Source organism: Canis lupus, chromosome 24 (genome assembly GCF_048164855.1).
Source record: "Canis lupus baileyi chromosome 24, mCanLup2.hap1, whole genome shotgun sequence".
Taxonomy (NCBI): Eukaryota; Metazoa; Chordata; class Mammalia; order Carnivora; family Canidae; genus Canis; species Canis lupus.
This window is the reverse complement of record NC_132861.1, coordinates 20,278,258-20,299,998: the sequence shown is the minus strand read 5'-3', so window position 1 is coordinate 20,299,998 and position 21,741 is coordinate 20,278,258. Positions and strand designations below refer to the sequence as shown.

The 21,741-nt window shown below is 34.6% G+C and overlaps 1 protein-coding gene across 3 annotated transcripts in view; it reads left to right on the top strand.

Annotated features, from left to right (window-relative positions):
* RNF17 (ring finger protein 17) overlaps positions 1-21,741 on the top strand; it is a 116,460-nt gene that overhangs the window by 84,142 nt on the left and 10,577 nt on the right. For 2 of the 3 annotated variants that reach the window (XM_072795835.1, XM_072795834.1), the window contains exons 27-31: positions 8,185-8,304; positions 9,241-9,321; positions 10,952-11,077; positions 12,544-12,600; positions 16,412-16,528. In XM_072795835.1, coding sequence (XP_072651936.1) covers positions 8,185-8,304; positions 9,241-9,321; positions 10,952-11,077; positions 12,544-12,600; positions 16,412-16,528 — 501 coding nt within the window. The remainder of the gene's footprint in view (positions 1-8,184; positions 8,305-9,240; positions 9,322-10,951; positions 11,078-12,543; positions 12,601-16,411; positions 16,529-21,741) is intronic. The other variant, XM_072795836.1, reaches the window with a different exon arrangement.

The following is a 21,741-nucleotide window of genomic DNA, read 5'->3' as shown; positions in this document are numbered from 1 at the left end:
TTCTTAAAATGTTGATTGTCAGGGATCCCTGGGTGGCGCAGTGGTTTAGCGCCTGCCTTTGGCCCGGGGCGCGATCCTGGAGACCCGGGATCGAATCCCACATCGGGCTCCCGGTGCATGGAGCCTGCTTCTCCCTCCGCCTATGTCTCTGCCTCTCTCTCTCTCTCTCTCTCTCTGTGACTATCATAAATAAAAATTTTTTTAAAATTTTTTTAATTTTAAAAAAATGTTGATTGTCAAGCCAACCCAATTAAACAGTGATATGTTAAATTCATTACACTGGAGCAAAAGAAATAACTTACTGACATTCCTTATTACTAAATTTAGAAGTTGAATTATCATAAATAAAGCATTTCAAAAATGGGCTGTTCAGGACTCCTGGGTTCTGGTTGCATTTATAAGGAGCTTGGAAGTTGCCACATCATTCTAACAAGTAAAAAGCTGAACGAACTGAAAAATCAACAATTCTTATTGGATCCATAACAGAGAGAGTATACAGGGTAAGCCACTGCGCCAAAATTAGAGTCAGGCAAATATAGGGAATTACACCTTATAGGAGCAGAAACTCAAAACTGGAAGTGAAATTGATATATTCAGTGTGGACCACTCTGTAAGTTAAAAACTTAAGTGTGACCCAGTCATAGGAAGGCTTCCTACAATTCTGTGGCATTTACCTTCAGGTATTCAGCCTGATTCTCACAATAAATATTCAAGAAAAATCCCCTCATATTTCTATCATCAAGAGCTTTTGAAATATGCCAGAGCATTGTTTTTTTTTTTTGTAATTAGGCCTGCCCCTGGAAAACTAGTTTGCCAGCTAGAATATTATCAGCCTAACTGACCTAGGAGAAAGGAAAGTACCCAATTCCAGTTATCTCTGGCCTTCCACATGGAATAAAGGATATACCCAAATTCAGCTCACTTTATCCATCCTCTCCCATGCCTAAAAGAGAAGAACAAAAATGAGACACACTTATGAAATTTATAGACTAGAGTCATAGGACCTCTAAGGGACTAAGATCTATTTATAGAGCTACAGAACACCTCTCCTTCCTTTACACTTTACTACCACATTACTAAAAGCCTATTTATAGCAATTTTTTTTACACAGTCCATCATATCCAACTTCCAAGAAAAAAATTACAGTCAAAAGAGTATATGGTATTAACATAAAAACAGACACACAGATCAGTGGAACAGAATAGAAAGCTCGGAAATAAACCCATGCATAAATGGTCAATTTATGACTAAGGAGCAAAGAATATACACTGGGGAAAGGACAGTCACTTCAATAAATGGTATTAGGAAAACTGGACGGTCACATGCAAAATATGAAACTAGATTATATCTTATACTGTACACAAAAATTAAAGTGGATCAAAGATTTGAATGTAAGACCTAAAATCATAAAACTCCTGGAAGAAAACACAAGCAATAACTCCTTGCAGCCAAAGCAAAAATAAACAACTGAGACTACATCAAATAAAAAAGAGTCTCCACAGCAAAGGAAACCATCAATAAAATGAAAGGCAACTTACCAAATGGGAGAAAATATTTGCAAATCACATATCTGATATGGTGCTAATATTCAAAATACATAGAAACCCATACAATACAATAGCAAAAAACAATCCAATTTAAAAATGGATAGGGGATCTGAATGGACATTTTTACAAAGAAGACATACAGATGACCAGCACATGCATGAAAATGTGCTCAAAATCACTAATCTTTAGGGAAGTGCAAATCAAAACCACGATACCTCATACCTGTTACAATGACTTATCAAAAAGTAAGTAATAAAAGTTAGAACATGGAGAAAAGGGAACCCTTGTGCACTGTTGTTGGCATGTGAATTGGTACAGCCACGATGGAAAACACTATGGAATTTCCTCAAAAAAATAAAATGGAACTATCATATCCAGAATTTCCACTTCTGGGTATTTAGCTGAAGGAAATGAAAACACTAACTGAAAAAAATATATGCAACCCCATGTTCATTGTAGCATTATTTTTAATAGCTATAATATAGAAGGAACCTAAGTGTCTATTGATGAATGAATAAGGAAAATGGAATATGCATACAATCGGAAATTATTCAGTCATTAAAAAATCTTGCCATTTGCAATAGCACGAATGGACCTATAGGGCATTATGCTAAGTGAAATAAGTCAGACAAATACGTATGATTTCATTTATTTGTGGAATATAAAAAAATACGATCAATAAAAAAAAAATACAGGTAATAGATCAGTGGTTGCCAGAAGTGGAGGGTTGTGGGCATGCAAAATGAGTGAAAGGATCAACTAGGTCAAACTTCTAGCTATAAAATAAATCATGAGGATCTAATGAACAGCATGGTGACTATAGTTAATGATATATATTTGAAAGCTGCTAAGACTAAATCTTAGTTTTCCTCACACAAAAATAATTATGTATTGCAATGGATGTTAACTAGATTTATTGTGATCATTTCACAGTATATACAAATATCAAGTCATGTTGTATTGCTAAAACTAATGTCAATTACATTTTAAAAAGGAAAAAATCACAACTGGAAGAGACAGAGATACATCAGAACAAAACATGACAGGGATGATGGAATTATCGGAATGAGAATTTAAGATAACTATGATTAATATGCTAAGACTTCTCATAGATACAGTAGACCATGTGCAAGACAATGGGCAGTGTAAGCAAAGACATAAAAATGCTAAGAAAAAAAAGTAGAGATCAAAAATAAAAATGAACGCATTTGATGGGCTTACTAGAAGACTGGACACAGATGACATGTATCAATAGAGACTTCTAAAATTGAAAAATAAAGAGAACAAAGACTGAAAAAGCATAACCAAATACCCGAGGATTGTGAGACAACTACAAAAGGATATGGGATATTTATAGTGGGAATACCAGTAGGAGAAGAATGAAGGGATTGAAAGAAGTATTTTAAACAATTATGACTAAGAATTTCCCCCAAATTAATGTCAGACACAACCAGAGATCCAGGAGCTAAGAGCATACCAACCAGGATAAATGCAAAAACAAAAACAAATTTAAAAAACTACACCTGGGCATATCGTTTCAAACTAAAGAAAATGGGGAAACTACAGAAAAAAAAAATTCTGAAATAAGCCAGAGGGAAAAAGCACCTCACCTATAGAGGAACAAAGATAAGAATTACATCCAACTTCTCCTCAGACACCATACAAAGAAGAAAGTAGATTGGAATATTTAAAATCTTGAGAAAAACACCCCATCCCACCAACCTAGAATACTGTACCCTGTGAAAGTATCCTTCAAACTGAATGAGAAACACAAATTGAACTTGCGGCTAGTAGACCTGGCTTTCAAGAAATACTAAAAGAAATCTTTGGGGTGCCTTGGTGGTTCAGTCTATTAAATGCCTGCCTTCAGCTCAGATTATAATCCCAGGGTCCTGAGATCAAGCCCTGCATCAGGATCCCTGATCAGTGGAGAGCCTGCTTCACCTTCTCCCCTTGCCCCTCCACCCTAATCGTGCTTGCTCTCTCTCACTCTATCTCAAATCTTAAAAAAAAAAAAAAAAAAAAAGTATTTAAAAAGAAGGAAGATAATAAAGTAGGTTTGAGTTTCTGAAGAAGGAATAATAAAGATAAAACTTATAGTGGGGCCCCTGGGTGGCTCAGTAGGTTAAGTGCCTGACTCTTGATTTCAGTTCAGGTCATAATCTCAAGGTCATGAGATTGAGCCTCATGTCAGGCTCCACACTGAGTGTGCAACCTCCTTAAAGTTCTCTCTCCTCCCTCTGCCCCTCCCTGCATATGCTCTCTAAAAAGATAAAAAATAAAACTTGTAGTTTTCTTATTCTTAATAGATGTAGCATAATAGTTCAAAGAAACAGCAACAGTGTATTCAACTACATATGTATATGCCATATACATAAACCATATGCACACTTAAGTAGAAGTGAAATGAATGGCCATGGTACAAGGAATGGAAGAGGAATTTGGGTTTTCTTATTTTATGCCACAATACCTGTAAAGTGGTATGATGTTATGTGAAAGTAGACTTGGATTCAGTGTAAATGTTTAATAATAATAATTCAGTATTATAGTAAATGGAAACCACTAAAAAATGCTTTTTAAAAAGTATAATTGATACACTAGGAAACAAAATGCAATCATATAAAATGCTCAGTTTACAAGAGACAAAAAAATGAAAAAAATAACAAAGAACAAAAGCAACAAATAGAAAACAGTAGCAAATATATTGGATATTAATCCAGCCAAATCAGTAATTGCTTTGAAGATCAGTGCTTTAAATGCCCCAATTTACTGTATGTTGTCTATAAGAAACTCACTTGAAATGTAAGACATATATAGATTAAAAATAAATGGATAGAGGAAAATATTTTATGTCAACACTAATCAAAAGAGTGCAGAGTAGCTATAATAATTTCAGAGTAGATTTCAAAGCAGGAAAGACATCAGGGATAAAGAAGGGCATTACTTAAAGGGGTCAGTTCTCTATGTGCCTAACAACAGAGTCAACCTACATCAGGCAAAAACTAATAGAATTACAAGAAGAAATGGATGTACCCACTATATTTGTGGACTTCAACACCCCTCTATCAGAAATGGGAAAGTCTAGCAAGCAGAAAATCAGTAAGGACATAGTTGAACTCAAAACACCATCAATCAACTGGATAGAATTGGCATCCTTGGACTAATTCATCAAACAACAGCAGAATACGTATTCTCAAGCTCATATGGAACATTTACCAAGATATACTACATTCTGAGCCATAAAACACACTGTAAGTTTAAAAGGGTAGAAATCAAATAGTGTTTGCTTTCAGTCCACAATGTAATTAAACTAGAAATCAGTAACAGATGAATAACTGGAAAATCCCAAAATACATAGAGATTTAAAACAAACTTCTAAATAACACGAGTCAAGGAAGAAATCTCGAGAAATTTAAAGATATTTTGAACTAAAAAATGAAGACACAATTATCAAAACTTATGAGGGGCACCTGGGTGGCTCAGTCATTTAAGTGTCTGACACTTGATTTCAGCTCAGGTCATGATCTCAGGGTCATGAGGTCAAGCCCTGCATCAGGCTCTGCACTGAACATGGAGCCTACTTAACATTCTGTCTCTGCCTCTCTCCCTTACACTCTCTCCTTTTCTCTCAAATAAAATGCCAAAACTTATTAGATGCAGTAAAAGCAGTGCTTAGAGGGAAATTAAGAGCACTGAGTGCATAGATCAGAAAAGAACAAAGATTAAAATCAATTTTTCAGGGACACCTGCGTGGCTCAGTAGTTGAGCGTCTGCCTTTGGCTCAAGTCGTTATCCCAGGGTCCTGGGATTGAGTTCTGCATTGTGCTCCCCATAGGGACCTGCTTCTCCCTCTGCCTATGTCTCTGCCTCTCTGTGTTTGTCATGAATAAATAAAATCTTTAAAAAGATAAAATCAATTTTCCAAGTTTTCACCTTAGAAAACTACAAAAAGACATCCAAAGTAAGCTGAAAAAATAAGAATTTGAGCAGAAATCAATGAAATTGAAAACAAAAGAAAATCTTTGAGATTAAAAGTGGTTTCACTTTCCAAAAAAAAGAAAAAGTGGTTTCACGGAAAACATCAGTGCAGTCAATAAGCCTCCAGCCAGGCTAAGAAAAATTTAAAAAAATAAAAAAATTACTAATATCAGAAACGAAAGAGGAGATACTAATAGATTCTAAGCACATCAAAAGATAATGAAGGAATACTATGAATAGCTTTGTGCTCACAAATTTGATAAGCTAGATGAAATGAACAAATTCCTTAAATGACACAATCTGCCAAAATTCACACAAGAAGAAGTAGGAAGACTGAATAGGCCTATATCTAATAAAGAAATTGAATTTCGAAGGTAATTGATAACCTTCCTCAAAAAACTCACCTGGCCCACATGGATTAATTGGTGAATTCTTCCAAATATTTAAGGATGATATTTTACCTCTCTACAGTCTCTTTCAGGGGATAGAAACAGAGGAAAGACTTCCTGATTCATTCTGTGAGGCCAGCATTACCATAATACAAAAACCAGACGATGACATTAAAAGAAAAGAAAGCTGCAGACCAGTATCTCTCAGGAACATATGCAAAAATCCTCAACAAAATATTAGCAGATCAAATCCACAATTTATAAAAATAATTATGTATATATCATGACCAAATGGGAGTTATCCCAGGTATTTAAGGCTGAGTCAACATTTGAATATCAGGTAATGTAACCTATCACATTAACAGGCTAAAAAAGAAAAATCAAAGGATCATGTCAGTAGATGCCAAAGAAGCATTTGAGAGGATCTACACTCTTTCATGCTAAAAACTCTGTAATAGGAATAGAGGGGAACTTCCTCCCCTGATAAAGGCTAACTACAAAAAACCTACAGCTGATATACTTAAAGAGAACCTCAAGACTTTCCCACTAGGATGAGGAGCAAGGCAAAGATGTTCCCTCTTAAAACTCCTTTTCAACGTTATACTAGAAGTACTATCTAATGCAATAAGATCAAAGAACAGATAGACTGGGAAGGAAGAAATAACACTTTGTTCACAAATGACATGTTTATCTGTATAAAAAATGCAAAAGAATCGTCAAGAAAATTCCTGGAACTATAAGCAATTATAACAAAGTTGCAGGATACAGGGTTAACATACAAAAGTCAATCACTTTCCTGTAGACCAGCAATGAAAAAGTAGAATTTGAAATTAAGAACACAATATCATTTACATTAGCAACCCCCAAAACAAAATACTTAGGTACAACTGTAACAGAGTATGTCAATCTATATGAGGAAATTGCAAAACTCTGTTAAATAAAATCAAAATAAGCAGAGGGTTATTCCGTGTTCATGAATAGGAGGACTCAATATCATCAAAATGTCAGTTCTTCCCAACTTGATCTATACAGTCAATGCAGTCTCAACCAAAATTCCAGCAGGTTATTTTGTGGATATCAAAAAATTGATTAAAGAGCTTATATGGAGAGGCAAAAGACCCAGAGGCACCAACAAAATATTAAAGGAGAAGAAGAAAAAACACTGATGCTATCTGACCTCAAGACTTACTATAAGGTTATAGTTATTGAAACATTGTGGTATTCGCAAAATAATAAACAAATGGATCAATGGAATAGAATAGAGAGCCTAGAAATAGACCCATGTAAATGTCAACTGATACTTGACGAAGGAGTAAAGGCAATACAACTAAGCAAGATTATTTTTGCAACAAATGCTGCTGGAACAAGTGGACATCCACATGCAAAAACTGGATCTAGACTTTTACACCCATTTATACCCTTCACAAAAATTAATTCAAAATGGATCACAGATCTAAATGTAAAACACAAAACTATAAAACTCCTAGAAAATAGCAGAGAAAATCTCAGTGATCTTGAGTATGGTAATGACTTCTTAGATACAGCACCAAAGGCATGACCCACAAAAGAAATAAGGGATAAGCTGGGGGTGCCTGGGTGGCTCAGTTAAGTGTCTGCCTTCAGCTCACGTCATGATCCAGGGTTCTGGGATTGATCCCCGCATAGAGTTCCCTGGTCAGCGGGGAGTCTGCTTCTCCTTTCTTTGCCTCTTCCCTGGCTTATGCGTGCTTGCCCGGCTGCTCTCTCAGTCACTCTCAAGTAAAAAAAAAAAAAAAAAAAAGAAGGATAAGTTGGACTTCATTTAAATTAAAAGCTTCCCCTCTGTGAAAGCCAGTATGAAAAGAATGAGAAGACATGAGAAGGTAAGTCACACACTGGAAGAAAATATTTGCAAAAGACACATCCGATAAAGACTTTTCCAAAATGTACAAAGAAATCTTAAAATTCAACAAGAAAACCAATATATTTATTTATTAAATGTAAATCAGTGCTCCTAAAATACTTAGAAAAACTAAATTGTCTTCAAAAATAATCAAGGAATTTGTAAATCTAATAAGATTGGTTTTTAAAAAACACTGGTTTGTGGATAAAGAAACTTGACAATTAAATTTAATACACTGGGATGAAGGAATAGGGTTTCTTTTTTCTAGAAATTTTTCAGATTCAGATATAGATTTTTCTAGGATGTCTTTGTTTTATACACCAAAGAGTCCCTTCTGGCCCCTAGTTTTTAATAGTAAATTTAAATTATAAATTTGTCCTATTTTCAGGTACAATATTTAGATCATGGATTCACCGAGAAGATTCCACAGTGTCATCTTTACCCTATTTTACTATATCCTGATACACCCCAGTTTTGTATTCCATGTCAGCTCTGTAATACCAAACCTGTGAGTAAATTGCAGTTTGTGGGATGATTAATTTTAAATATTGCCCTTTTTATTAACAGTATTTTCTAAAAATTAGAATGTAAGATGAAATCCCTTTTAGTTGCAGCAAAAATAATAAAATACTTAGAAGTAAGTTTAATAAGACAGCTAAAAGGCCTTTATGAAGAGCACTACTGTGTTTCATAAAGGCCACAGATCAACTGAAGTATATAAAAAAATCATCTGAATAAGTGAAGAGACCTATTATCTTCATAGATGAGAAAGTGTAAGATAGTTAAAATTTAGTAATTTCTTCACATAAAATCATAACCGATTTAAAGCTGGAAATTAGATAAAGGAATGGTATTTTATCTTTCGCTACATAACAAATTAAGCTAAAACTTAGTGGTATAAATTAACAAATTTTCTTTCCCTCATTCAGTTTCTGTGGGTCAGAGATTGGGAGCAGTTTAGCTGGGTGATTTTGGCTCAGGGTCCCTACTAATGCTGCAATGAATGTCATCTGAAGGATTCACTAAGATAGAGGAGGCTCCTCGGTAGCTTTTGGCAGGAGGCCCCAATTCTTTGCTATGTGAACCTCTTAACATAAAAACACAATCACAGCTCCTTAATAAATATATACTATAGGCATTAGACAAGCAGCACATTGTCATATTGATGTTTTAAGAAAAAGTTTTGTGATGCTTTGTTTTTAATGTAGGTTTATATTTTTAAAGCATAGAATGTTTCAAGAGAACTATGGGGGAAGCTCAGGTAAATTATTAGTTCCTTCAGATCATTTTTATCATATACTCATGATATTCTCTTAAAACTGCTTGTATATTTTATACTACTGCCTACTGTTATCTGTTTATGCCTACTTTTATATTTCTTCATTTGCCTTCTGTCATATTTTTTGAAAGTGTGAAAGAATCTGAGTTTATTAATCCCAAATAGGTTGGGAATGTCTGGCAACCAGATGCAGTAGAACTCCTTCAGGAACTGCTTTCAAAGAGAGAGGTGGAAATTCACATTATGGTAATTTATATTTAAAGCATATATTGTTGATTTAAATTATTTGCTATAAAGTGTTGTAGATAACATAATTTGAGGGATATTTTTATGACAAGCCATGTTCCTTGTGAATATACTTATTAACACAGAAAAGTCACTACTTTGGTTTCTAGGATTGTTTTAAATAAACCTAAATTTGAGCAAGTTCCTAAGAACTTCTGTAAGCACTAAAGTCAGTACCTGATTCTTTATTAACAACTCACCAGGAAGCATTATCAAAGATTTGGAGATGTTTTTAAATACATGTAGTAGTTTTCAGGATATTACCATGTATGTAGCACTGTGTTGGGTGCAGGTAATCCCTGTCCTCAATTTACCTTGTTAGTGAAACAACTGGATACAAGTTATAAACCTAAAAATTTCACACTACAAAGTAACATGCCAAGAGCCAAGGCAGGGGCATGCCCAGAGTGTGGAGTGTTCAAGGACTGGCAGAGAAGCCACTGGGGCTGGAGCAGAAGGAGCAAGACAGAACAGTTGGGAGATGGGAGAAGATTTGTGAAAGTTTCAGCTGTCAAGTGGACACAGGCAGCCACTTGAGGACTTAAGCAAAGGCGTGACATGACTTACCCTTATATTCCAGTATTTTCACTCTGCTATGCTGAGAAAAACTGGAGAATAGAAAAGATAGGAGCAAGGAGATCTGCTGCAAAGCAAATACAATAACTCACTAGAGACAATAGGACTAAGGTAGTACCAAGTGTAGTCAAAGAGAAATGATCACCGTGTCAGCTGTGTACATGTTCATTACCTAATAACTGTTACGGGGACTTAAGAATTTTATTTTATTTTTTATTTTTTTAAAGATTTGTTTATTTATTTATGATAGACATAGAGAGAGAGAGAGAGAGAGAGAGAGAGAGAGAGAGGCAGAGACACAGGAGGAGGGAGAAGCAGGCTCCATGCTGGGAGCCCGATGCGGGACTCGATCCCGGGACTCCAGGATCGCGCCCTGGGCCAAAGGCAGGTGCTAAACCGCTGAGCCACCCAGGGATCCCCAACTTAAGAATTTTAAAGCTAGGGATGTCTGGGTGGCTCAGAAGTTGAGTATCTGCCTTTGGCTTACGGCATGATCACGGGTCCGGGGATCGAGTTCCGCAACGGGGTCCCTTTGAGGAGCCCGCTTCTCCCTCTGCCTGTGTCTCTGCCCCTCTCTCTGTGTCTCTCATGAATAAATAAATAAAATCTTTTAAAAAAATAATTTTAAAGCCATTACCATAACTCCTTCTAGACTGTCATTAATTTCTTTGGATTCTTGCCAATTCTGGATTTTTAACAAAACTTCATTTCTTTACCTCTGAACATATCTTTTCAAACTTATCCTTCTGCTTAGTATAAGATGATGTAATTTTTTAGCAAATAACCAGAAAATTCCCTACCTTGTGAATATGTAGCTATACTTTACAGAAACCATGACAGTAGTATTACTGTTTTATAATCTGCCAAAATACCAAGAAGAAAATGTTATGAAATGAGCCACTAGTCAAACTGGTAAACTGTGGTCATCAGAAATCTAATTTCATATCTCCCTACTCTAAAATTTTAATCTTCAGACTTTTTTATAGTAATAATCTTGTTTATTGAATTTAAATAGGAATTACCTGAAAACCCATGGGAGAAAGTATCTATTCATCTCTATTTTGATGGAATGTCACTTTCTTATTTTATGGCATACCATAAATATTGTACTTTTGAGCATTCTGAAGAAATACTGAAAGAAGTAAGTGAGCAATTTTTCTATAAAAATCTAAAGTGTAAAAAAATCTAAACTGTAGAAAACAATCTGGATAAAACGTCATGCTTTGCCTTACACTTCAAGTCTTCAGTATGATTCTGGGTGTCTGATATGTTGAGTAAAGAGAATTGTAAATTATTTGTTGAGAAAGCAATATACTGTTTAATGCTTTGTAAATGTCCTGAGAAAGATTTTAATTGCACTAAGATTCAGTTAATGTTTATGTGTCTCCAAACCTAGTGGAAAGGCCATATGGTGTCGAATGTTGTTTGAATATAGAAATGTAAATTAAAAAATGTTAATAAGATTCACAGTCAGAAAAGGATTCTCTCAGCAGATAAAATGTTTTTTCCTTTTATTTGACATTGTAACATTTCCTCTATTTTGCCTTCCTACCGGAAACTCAGAGCTGGATTTTAAGCTTAGCTTCAATAAAAAGCCCTTTCCATTTTCCCAGTGCTTCTCTTTTTTAATATTTTAAAAAACATAATTAGCATGTTATAGATATGTTTTTCACATTGCAAGATGCCATAAATACTTAATGGAAATAGAGAATCATCATAAGCAATAACATTAATGTTTTATATAGCAAGATATTTTTATTTCTAGATTTACAGTTAGTAGATTTTTAAATATTCATTTTCTCAACAGTACACAATCATTAATGTTCAGTTATATATAGAAAACTACTTTCTTCTCTCACATAGAAACTGTGATAATATTTTGTACACATAATTCTCACTGCTAGTTTTTTATAAGCAGAGGGATATGTGTGTGGGGATGGGTGTGCATGTGTATGTATACCCATGTATTTGTATAAAAGATATACCATTTGTTAAACTGGTTTTATAAAGATTACTAAGTCCCTCGCTTCCAGCTGTACTCTTCAGTGTGAACCTTTAAAAGAAAAGGTAAGAACTCCTACTCTCTCTTAATAAACTGCAGTGGTCCTTAAATAGCTCAGGTTTGAACGGCTTGGGTCCACTTACATGTGAATTTTTTTACAGTACTGTAAAGGTATATTCTCTTCCTTATGATTTTTCTTAATATTTTCTTTTCTCCAGCTTACTTTATTGTAAGAATACAGTATATAATACATATAACTTATAAAATATGTGTTAACTGTTTTTGTTATTAGTAATTAAGTTTTTAGGAAGTAAAAAATTATATGTGGATTTTCACCTGTGCGGGAGTGTTGGTACGCCTAACTCTCATGTTGTTCAAGGGTTAACTGTAATTACCATTGACATGTGTTTAACATAATTTTGAAGCTTCTTATTGCAGTATTAAGATTACTCTCAAAACATTAGATTTTCCCATAGTTAAAACAACCAAATGAATGCCAGCAAGGACATGCACTCAGTTTTTGTGGGGATGAAATATGAAAGTGCCTTAAAAAATACTATATAGTTGAAAATGGTTTATTTATTAACAATACTATATTATTTCAGAAACTAACAGAGTACAATAAAAAGTACGAGGATGAACGATGGGAAATAAGGTTTGAGGTAAGTTTCGTTCCAAATATTTTGGCATAGGGCAGCCCGGGTGGCTCAGTGGTTTAGCGCCGCCTTTGGCCCAGGGTGTGATTCTGGAGACCCAGGATCGAGTCCCACGTCGGGCTCCTTGCATGGCACCTGCGTCTTCCTCTGCCTGTGTCTCTGCCTCTCTCTCTCTCTCCCCTCTCTGTTTTTCTCATGAATAAATAAATAAAAGCTTTAAAAAAAAAACAAATATTTTGGCATCTTTGGACACTTCCTCAATACAAAGGATCTAATATAAGATCAGGAAGTAAGCATTTTCTTTTATAATGGATTTATTGAGATATAATTTAAATACTATAAAATTTACCTTTTTAAAGTGTATAAATTCAGTGTTTTTTAGTATATTCAGAGTTGTGCGATCATCACAGCTATTTAATTCCACAACACTTCATCATCCCAAATAGAAGCCCCATACCAACAGGAGTCACTTCCCATTTTTCCCTTTCCCAGTGTCCTGGAAACCACTAATTTTGGATTTCTGGATTTTCCTTTCTTGATTTTCCTATTTTGGACATTTATATAAAGAGAATCATATAATACATAGCCCTTTGTAACTAGCTTCTTTCACTAAATAACATTTTCAAGTTTCATTCATGTTATAGTATGTATCCTTTTTATTGCTGAATAATATCCCATTGTATGGATGTACCACATTTTATCCATTCATCTATTGATGGACAGTTGGGTTTCTACCTTTATGCAATTGTGAATAAAGCTTTGAACATTTGCATACAAGTTTTTATATAGACATCTGTTTTCCCCTCTCTTTTGGTACGGACCTAATTCTTACTAGTGGAATTGCTAAGTCATATGGTGACTCTGTTTACCAGTTTGAAGAAATACAAGACTGCTTTCCAAAAGAGATGCACCATTTTACTTTTATACTAGGAATGTACAAGGTTCCATTTTTTCCCCATATCCTTATCAACACTTATTATCTGACTTTTTTTTCTGATATCCTTATCAACACTTGTTTTCTGACTTTTTTCCCAGCCATCCTAGGATAGGTATGAAGTGGTATCTCATTGTGGTTATGATTTGCTTTTCTCTTGTGACTGGTAATTACGAACATCTTTTCATGTGCTCTTTGGCCATTTATATATATAATATATATAGAGAGAGAATATATATACATTTATTTTTTTTTTAAGAAATCTCTGCTTAAATACTTTGCCCAGGATTTGACACCAAAAGCAAAGCCAGCAGAAACAAAATTTAACAAGTGGGACTATCTCAAACCAAGAAGCTTCTGCACAGCAGAGGAAACCATCAACAAAATAAAAAGACAGCCTACAGATGGGAGGAGATATTTGTAAATCATATATCTGATAAGGCATTAATATCCAAAACATATAAAGAAATTATACAGCTCAATAGTAAAAAAAATAAGCCATCTAATTAAAAAGTGGGCAGAGGAACTGAATAGACATTTTTTCAAAGAAGACATACAAATAACGAAGAGGTACATGTAAAGGTGCTCAGCATCCTTAATTATCAGGAAAATGCAAATTAAAACCACAATGCGGTATCACCCTATACATGGTAGAATGGCCATCATCAAAAAGACAAGAGATAAGAAGTGCTGGCAAGAACATGGAGAAAAGAGAACCATGTGTGCCATTAGTGGGAATGTAAACTGGTACAACCATTGTGGAAGACAGTATGGAAGTTCCTTAAAAAAGTAAAAATAGGATTATTATTCTAAATTTCACTTCTCGGTATATATCCAAAGGATACAAAATCACTATCTCAAAGAAACATCTGTACCTCTATGTCCATTGCAGCATTATTTTCAATAGACATGGAAACAACCTAAGTGTCCGTCAGTGGATGAATGGATAAAGATGTGAGGTGTGTGTGTATGTGTAATCACACATATATATCTTTACATGGTGAAATTGTGTTCTATTCAGACATAAAAAGAAAATCTTGCCATTTGTGACAACATGGATGGACCTTGAGGGCATTATGCAAAGTGAAATAAATCAAATACTGTATGATCTCACTAATATGTGGAATCTAAAAAACTGAACTCATACAGAGAAGAGATCGGTGTTTGCCAGGGATGGGGAAAGGGGAATGGGTGAGGGCAATCAAAAGATACGGATTTCCAGTTATACATAAGTCCTGGGTTGGAATGTACAACATGATGACTATACTTAACACTATTGTATATTTGAAAGTTGCTAAGAGAACAGATCTTAAATATTTTCATCAGAAAAAAAAGTTCTGTAACTATTATGAGATGATGATTATTATTATATTTCTATTATTATGTCTATATTTAATATATTAAACTTGTGATAATCTTTCACAGTATAAACATATACTAAATTATGCTGTATACCTTGCATTAATACAATGTTCTATGTCAATTATATCTCAATAAAACCAGAAAAAATAGAAAATAAAAATAGAAAAGAATGGAAAAAATCCTCTTCCCATTTTTAGTTGAGTTGATTTTGTTAAATTCTAAGAGTTCTTTATATACTCTGTATCCAAGTCCGTTATCAGATACATGATTTGCAGATATTTTCTCCCATTCTGTGAGTGGTGTTTTTACTTTCTTAATGGTGTCCTTTAAAGCGCCAAACTTTCTGTTTTTTTTTTTTTAAGGTTGTATTTATTTATTTGAAAGAGAGAAAGAGCGAGCATGAGTAGGGCAGAGGGAGAGGGAGAAGCAGACTCTCTGCTGAGCAGGGGTTCCATCTAGGACCCTGAGATATGACCTGAGCTGAAGGCAGATGCTTCACCGACTGAACCACCCAGATGCCCGTAAAAGCACCAATGTTTTAAATCTTGTGAAGTCTGTCCAGCTTTGGTTTTGATTTTTGTTTTTGTCATTTGTGCTTTTTGGTGCAGGAAGTGAGAGTTTTAATGAAAGCTTCAGTTACTTATAAGTAGAATTTTATTCCTGTGACTATAAAAATAACAAATGTGTTATAAAGTGCTTTGTAACAAATCAGCAAAATTTAGCAGTTGTAGTCACTTTTTGCTGAATTTTATTAAGTGGTTCAGACAGGTTTTGTTCTATTTTGCCACCAGTTTGGAAATGCTAAATAATAATAAAGTAATCTAATTTGAATGTGATTATTTTTGTCTTTTATGCTAATTACCATATTTAAGAATCTTTTAAAACTTAAACACCACCCACATTATTATAATATTTTTGCTTTGACAACTGCTGACTGCCAGGATCCTCTTGGGAATCACATAATTTTTTATTATTGTGCTTTTGGGAGTTTAGAGGGAGCACACTTTTTTTTATGATTTTTAACTTAAATCTTCTTTGGCATTTCATATATTATTTTCATTTTTACTATAAAATATGTACTTATTCTAAAAATAAATGAAATACTAAAGAAATATAAATAGAAAAAAGCCCCCCTTTCTGTACCTCAAATAACTCAGTCCCACTAAGTAGTGGCAATTACTATTAACTGTTCGTTAGCCATTCTTCTAGAGTTTTATGTGTATATGTAAATACGTATATATAAATATATGACTGTTTTAACACAAATTTTTTTTAATTGGAGAAACAAAAGAATATTAAAGATCTTTACTCACATTTTGGACCTACTAAAACAAAATAATTTTGTGGTATTCATTTTCTAAGATAGCTTGCTTTCTGCTAATTGAAAATAAATTGGCAGTGTAATGAATTTTAATGTATTGGATTTCTGTAATAGTCATTCTGAAATTTGAATTTATTTGTGGTGCCTTAGGATTTCTGTAATAGTCATTCTGAAATTTGAATTTATTTGTGGTGCTTTAGGAATTACTTTTGTCTGAAACAGAAACTCCTATTTTACCACCATATTTGCCTTCATCTCTGCCTCCTCCAGAAGAACTCTACGCTGTTCAAGTTAAACATGTTGTCTCACCTAATGAAGTATGTAATCTAAATTATTAGTTGTTGGTTAAAAATATAACAGGAAATATTGATCTTAAACTTTAGGATTGACTCTTCACACTTCCATCTTCCTTTTTTTTTTTTCAAATTTTATTTAAATTCTAATTAGTTGCCCGCCTCTGCCGCAGCCGGCCGGGGCGGGGAGCGGGGGGAGGGGCGCTAAAAAAAAATAAATAAAAAATAAAAAATTTAAAAAATTTTTAATTAGTTAACATACAGTGTAGTATTGGTTTTAGGAGTAGAATTTTAGTGATTCATCATAGAATTTTAGTGCTCATCATTTTAGTGCAAGTGCCCTCCTTAATGCCCATCACCCATTTAACACATCCACCACCCACCTCCCTTCATCAGCCATCATTTTGTTCTCTATAGTTATGAGTCTATTATGGTTTACCTACCTCCTTCACTTATTTTTTTTCCTCTTCCCTTATGTTCATCTGTTTGGTTTCTTAAATTCCACATGTGAGTGAAATCATATGGTATTTGTCTTTCTCTGACTGATTTATTTCACTTAACACACTCTGGCTCCATCCACATCATTGCAAATGGCGATAGTTCACTCTTTTTGATGGCTAAGTAATATTCCATTGTATATATGTATCACATCTTCTTTATCCATTCATCAGTCAGTGGACATTTGGTCTCTCTCCATAGTTTGGCTATTGTTGATAATGCTGCTATAAACATCAAAGTGCATGTACCCCTTCAAGTCAGCATTTTTATATTCTTTGGGTAAATACCTAGTAGTGCAATTGCTAGATCCCCTTTCTCAACATCTTTGCCAACATCTGTTATTTCCTATGCAGTTAATTTTAGCTGTTCTGACAGGTGTGAGGTAATATCTCATTGGGATTTTGATTTGTATTTCGCTGATGATGAGTCATGTTTAGCCTCTTTTTATGTGTCAGTTAGCCATCTGTATGTGTTCTTTGGAAAAATACCTATTCATGTCTCTGCCCATTTCTTACCTGGACTATTTGGTTTTTTGGGTGTTGAGTTTGATGAAGTTCTTTATGAATTTTGCATACTAAACCTTTTATTAGATGTCATTTGCAAATATATTCTCCAATTCTGTAGGCTGCCTTTTAGGTTTGTTGATCATTTCTTTCACTGTGCAGAAGATTTTATCTTGATGAAGCCCCAGTAGTTCAGTTTTGCTTTTGTTCTCTTGCCTCCAGAGATGTATGTAATAAGGAGTTGCTACAGCCGAGGTCAGAGAGGTTGTTGCCTGTGTTCTCATCTAGGATTTTTATGGTTTCCTGTCTCACATTTAGGTGTTTCATCCATTTTGAATTTATTTTTGTGTGTTGTGTAAGAGAATGGTCCAGTTTCATTCTTCTGCATGTTGCTATCCAGTTTCCCCAACACCATTTGTTGAAGAGATTGTTTTCATTCCATAGAACATTCTTTCCTGCTTTGTCAAAGATTAACTGACCATACAGTTGTGGATCCATTTCTGGATTTTCTGTTCTGTTCCATTGATCTGTGTGTCTGTTTTTATGCCAGAACCATACTATCTTGATCACGGCTTTGTAATACAGCTTGAACTCCAGAATCATGATGCCTAAGGCTTTGCTTTTCTTTTTTACCCTTTTTTGTTTGTTTGTTTGTTTTAAGATTTTTATATAAGAGAGACATAAAGTAGAGCAAGACATGAGTAGGGGGAGAGAGGCAGAAGGAGAGGGAGAAGTAGGCTCCCTGCTCAGGACCCTAGGAGCCAAAGGCAGACGCTTAACCAACTGAGCCACCCAGGTACCCTACGCTTTGCTTTTTCAGGATTGCTTTGGTTATTTGAGGTCTTTGGTCTTGGTTCCATTCAAATTTTAGGATTGTTCTAGCTTTGTGAAAAATGCTGATAGGGATTACATTGAATGTGTAGATTGCTTTGGGTAGTATAGACATTTTAACAATGTTCTTTTAATATATGAGCATGGAATGTTTTTCCTTTTTTGTGTGTGTCATCTTCAATTACTTCATAAGTGTTCTATAGTTTTCAAAGTACAGATCTTTTACTTCTTTGGCTAGGTTTATTCCTAGGTATCTTATGGGTTTAGGTGCAGTTGTAAATGGGATCGGTTCCTTGAGTTCTTTTTCTGCTCCTTCATTATTGGTGTATAGAAATGCAACAGATTTCTGTGCATTGATTTTATATACTGAAACTTTGCTGAATGCATATAAGTTCTAACAATGTTTTGGTGTGGAGTCTTTTAGGTTTTCTACAAGGAGTATTATGTTGCCTGCAAATGGTGAAAGTTTGATTTCTTTGCCAATTTGGATGCCTTTTATTACTTTTTGTTGTCTGATTGCTGAGGCAAAAACTTCCAGTACTATGTTAAATAGCAGTGGTGAGAGTGGACATCTCCTTTTGTTCCTGACAGTGGAGGAAAAGCTCTCAATTTTTCCCCATTGAGGATGATATTAGCTGTAGGTCTTTTGTATGTGGCCTTTATGATATTGAGGTATGTTGCACCTAACCTTACTTTGTTGAGGATTTTTAGCAAGAAAGGATCCTATATTTTGTCAAATGTTTTTTCTAAAAAAAAAAAAAAATGCTTTTTCTACATCTATTGAGAGGATCATATGGTTCTTATTCTTTCTTTTATGTGGTGTATCATGTTGTTTCATTTGCATATATTGAACCATCCCTGTAGCCCAAGAATAAATCCCACTTAATTGTGGTGAATAGTTCTTTTAATAAATTGTTGGGTTCAGTTTGCTAGTATCTTGTTGATAATTTTTCCTTCCATGTTCATCAGGGATATTGGGCTATGATTCTCCTGTTTAGTAGCATCTTTGTCTGGTTTTGGAATCAGGGTAATGCTGGCCTCATAGAGCTTTGGAAGTTTCCCTTCCACTTCTGTTTTTTGAAACACTTTAAAAAGAATACGTATTAATTCTTCTTTATTATCTGGTAGAATTCTGCTGGGAATTCTGGTCCTGGACTTTGGTTTGTTAGGATGTTTTTTATTACTGATTTAATTTCTTTGCTAGTATGGGTCTGTTCAAATTTTCTATTTCTTCCTGTTTCAGTTTTGGTAGTTCATACGTTTCTGGGAATTTATTTCCTAGAAAGAGATTGCCCAGTTATTGGCATGTAATTTTTCATAATATTCTCTTATAATTTAAAAAATATTTATTTATTCATGAGAGACAGAGAGAGAGGCAGAGACATAGGCAGAGGGAGAAGTGGGCTCCTCACAGGGATCCTGATGTGGGACCCAATCCCCAGACCCGGGACCAGGCCCTGAGCCAAAGATAAATGCCCAACCACTGAGCAACCCAGGTGTCCCTATTATAATTATTTGTAGTTCTGTGGTGTTGGTTGTGATCTGTCCTCTTTCATTCATTATTTTATTTATTTGGGTTCTTTCTCTTTTTTGATAAGTCTGGCTAGGAGTTTATATATTTTATTCTTTCAGAGAATCAACTCTTACTTTTGTTGATCTGTTCTTTTGTTGTTTCAATATCATTTATTTCTGCTCTAATCTTAATTATTTCCCTTTTCTACTGGCTTGAGGCTTTATTTGCTGTTCCTTTTCTTGTTCCTTTAGGTGTATGGTTAGGTTTTCTATTGGAGACTTTTCTTGCTTCTTGAGGTAGACTTGTATTACAATATACTTCCTTTTTAGAACTGCCTTTGCTTCTCCCAAAGGTTTTGGATTGTCATGTTTTTATTTTCACTTGATTCCATCTTTTTTTTTTCTTAATTTCCTGGTTAGCCCATTTATTCTTTAGTAGAATGTTCTTTAATCTTCATGTATTTGTGATCTTTCCATATTTTTTCTGTAGTTTACTTTGTCATAGTGTTGTGGTCTGAAAATATGCATGGTATGATCCCAGTCTTTTTGTACTTGTTGAAGACTAATTTGTGACTCAGTATGTGATATCTTCTGGAGAATGTTCCAAGTGCACTTGAAAAAAAAAATGTGTACTCTGCTGTTTTAGGATGAAATGCTCTGAATATATCTGTTAAGTCCATGTGGTCCAGGGTGTCATTCAAAGCCATTGTTTCCTTCTTGATTTTCTGCTTAGATGATCTGTCCTTAGCAGTAAGTGGGGTGTTAAAGTCCCCTACTATTAGTGTATTATTATCAATAAATTTCTTTACGTTTGTTTTTAATTGATTTATATATTTGTGTGCTCCCAAGTGGGGGCATAAATATTTATAATTGTTAGATCTTCTTGATGGATATACCCCTTAATTATGATATAGTGCCCTTCTTCATCTCCTGTTACAGTCTTTGGTTTAAAATCTAGTTTGTCTGATATAAGTATGGCTACTCTGGTTTTCTTTTGGCACATTTTAACATGGTAGATGATTCTCCATTCACCATCTCACTTTAAATGTGTAGGTGTCTTTAGGTGTAAAATGAGTCTTTTATAGGCAGCATATAGATGGGTCTTGTTCTTTAATCCATTCTGATGCCCTGTCTTTGGGGCATTTAGTCCATTTACATTCAGAGTGATCATTGATACGAATTTAGTGCCATTGTGTTACCTGTAAAGTTGGTATTTCCAGTGATGATCTCTTTCCTTTCTGGTCTTTGTTGCTTTTGATCTTTTTTTCCCCCAAAGAATCCCCTTTAATATTCTTGTGGGAATGGTTTAGTCGTCCTGAATTCCTTTAGTTTTTGTTTGTCTGAGAAACTCTTATCTCTCCTTCCTTTCTGAATAACAGCATTGCTGAATAAAATATCTTGGCTGTATAGTTTTCCCATTCAGCATGTTGAATATACCCTGTCACTGTCTTCTGGCCTGCCAAGTTTCTGTGGACAGATCTGCTGTGAACCTCATCCATCTTCCCTTATAGGTTAAGGACTTTTTTCCTTGCTGCTTTCAGGATTCTTTCCTTGTCTGTTTGTGAATTTGACTATTATATGTCTTGGTGATGGCTATGATTTGTTGAATTTATTGGGAGTTCTCTGTGCTTCTTGAATTTCATTGTCTGTTTCCTTCCCAGCTTAGGGAAATTTTCAGCTATAATTTTCTCAAATACACCTTCTTCCCCCTTTTCCCTCTTCTTCTTCTGGGACTCTTGTGATATGAATGTTATTAAGCTTTAAGGAGTTGCCAGGTTCTTTAACTCTTTGTGATCCAATACCTTTCATTCCCTGTTCTTTTAGCTTCATTATTTTCCATAATTTTATCTTCTGTATCACTGATTCATTCCTCTGCTTCTTCTGTCCTCTATG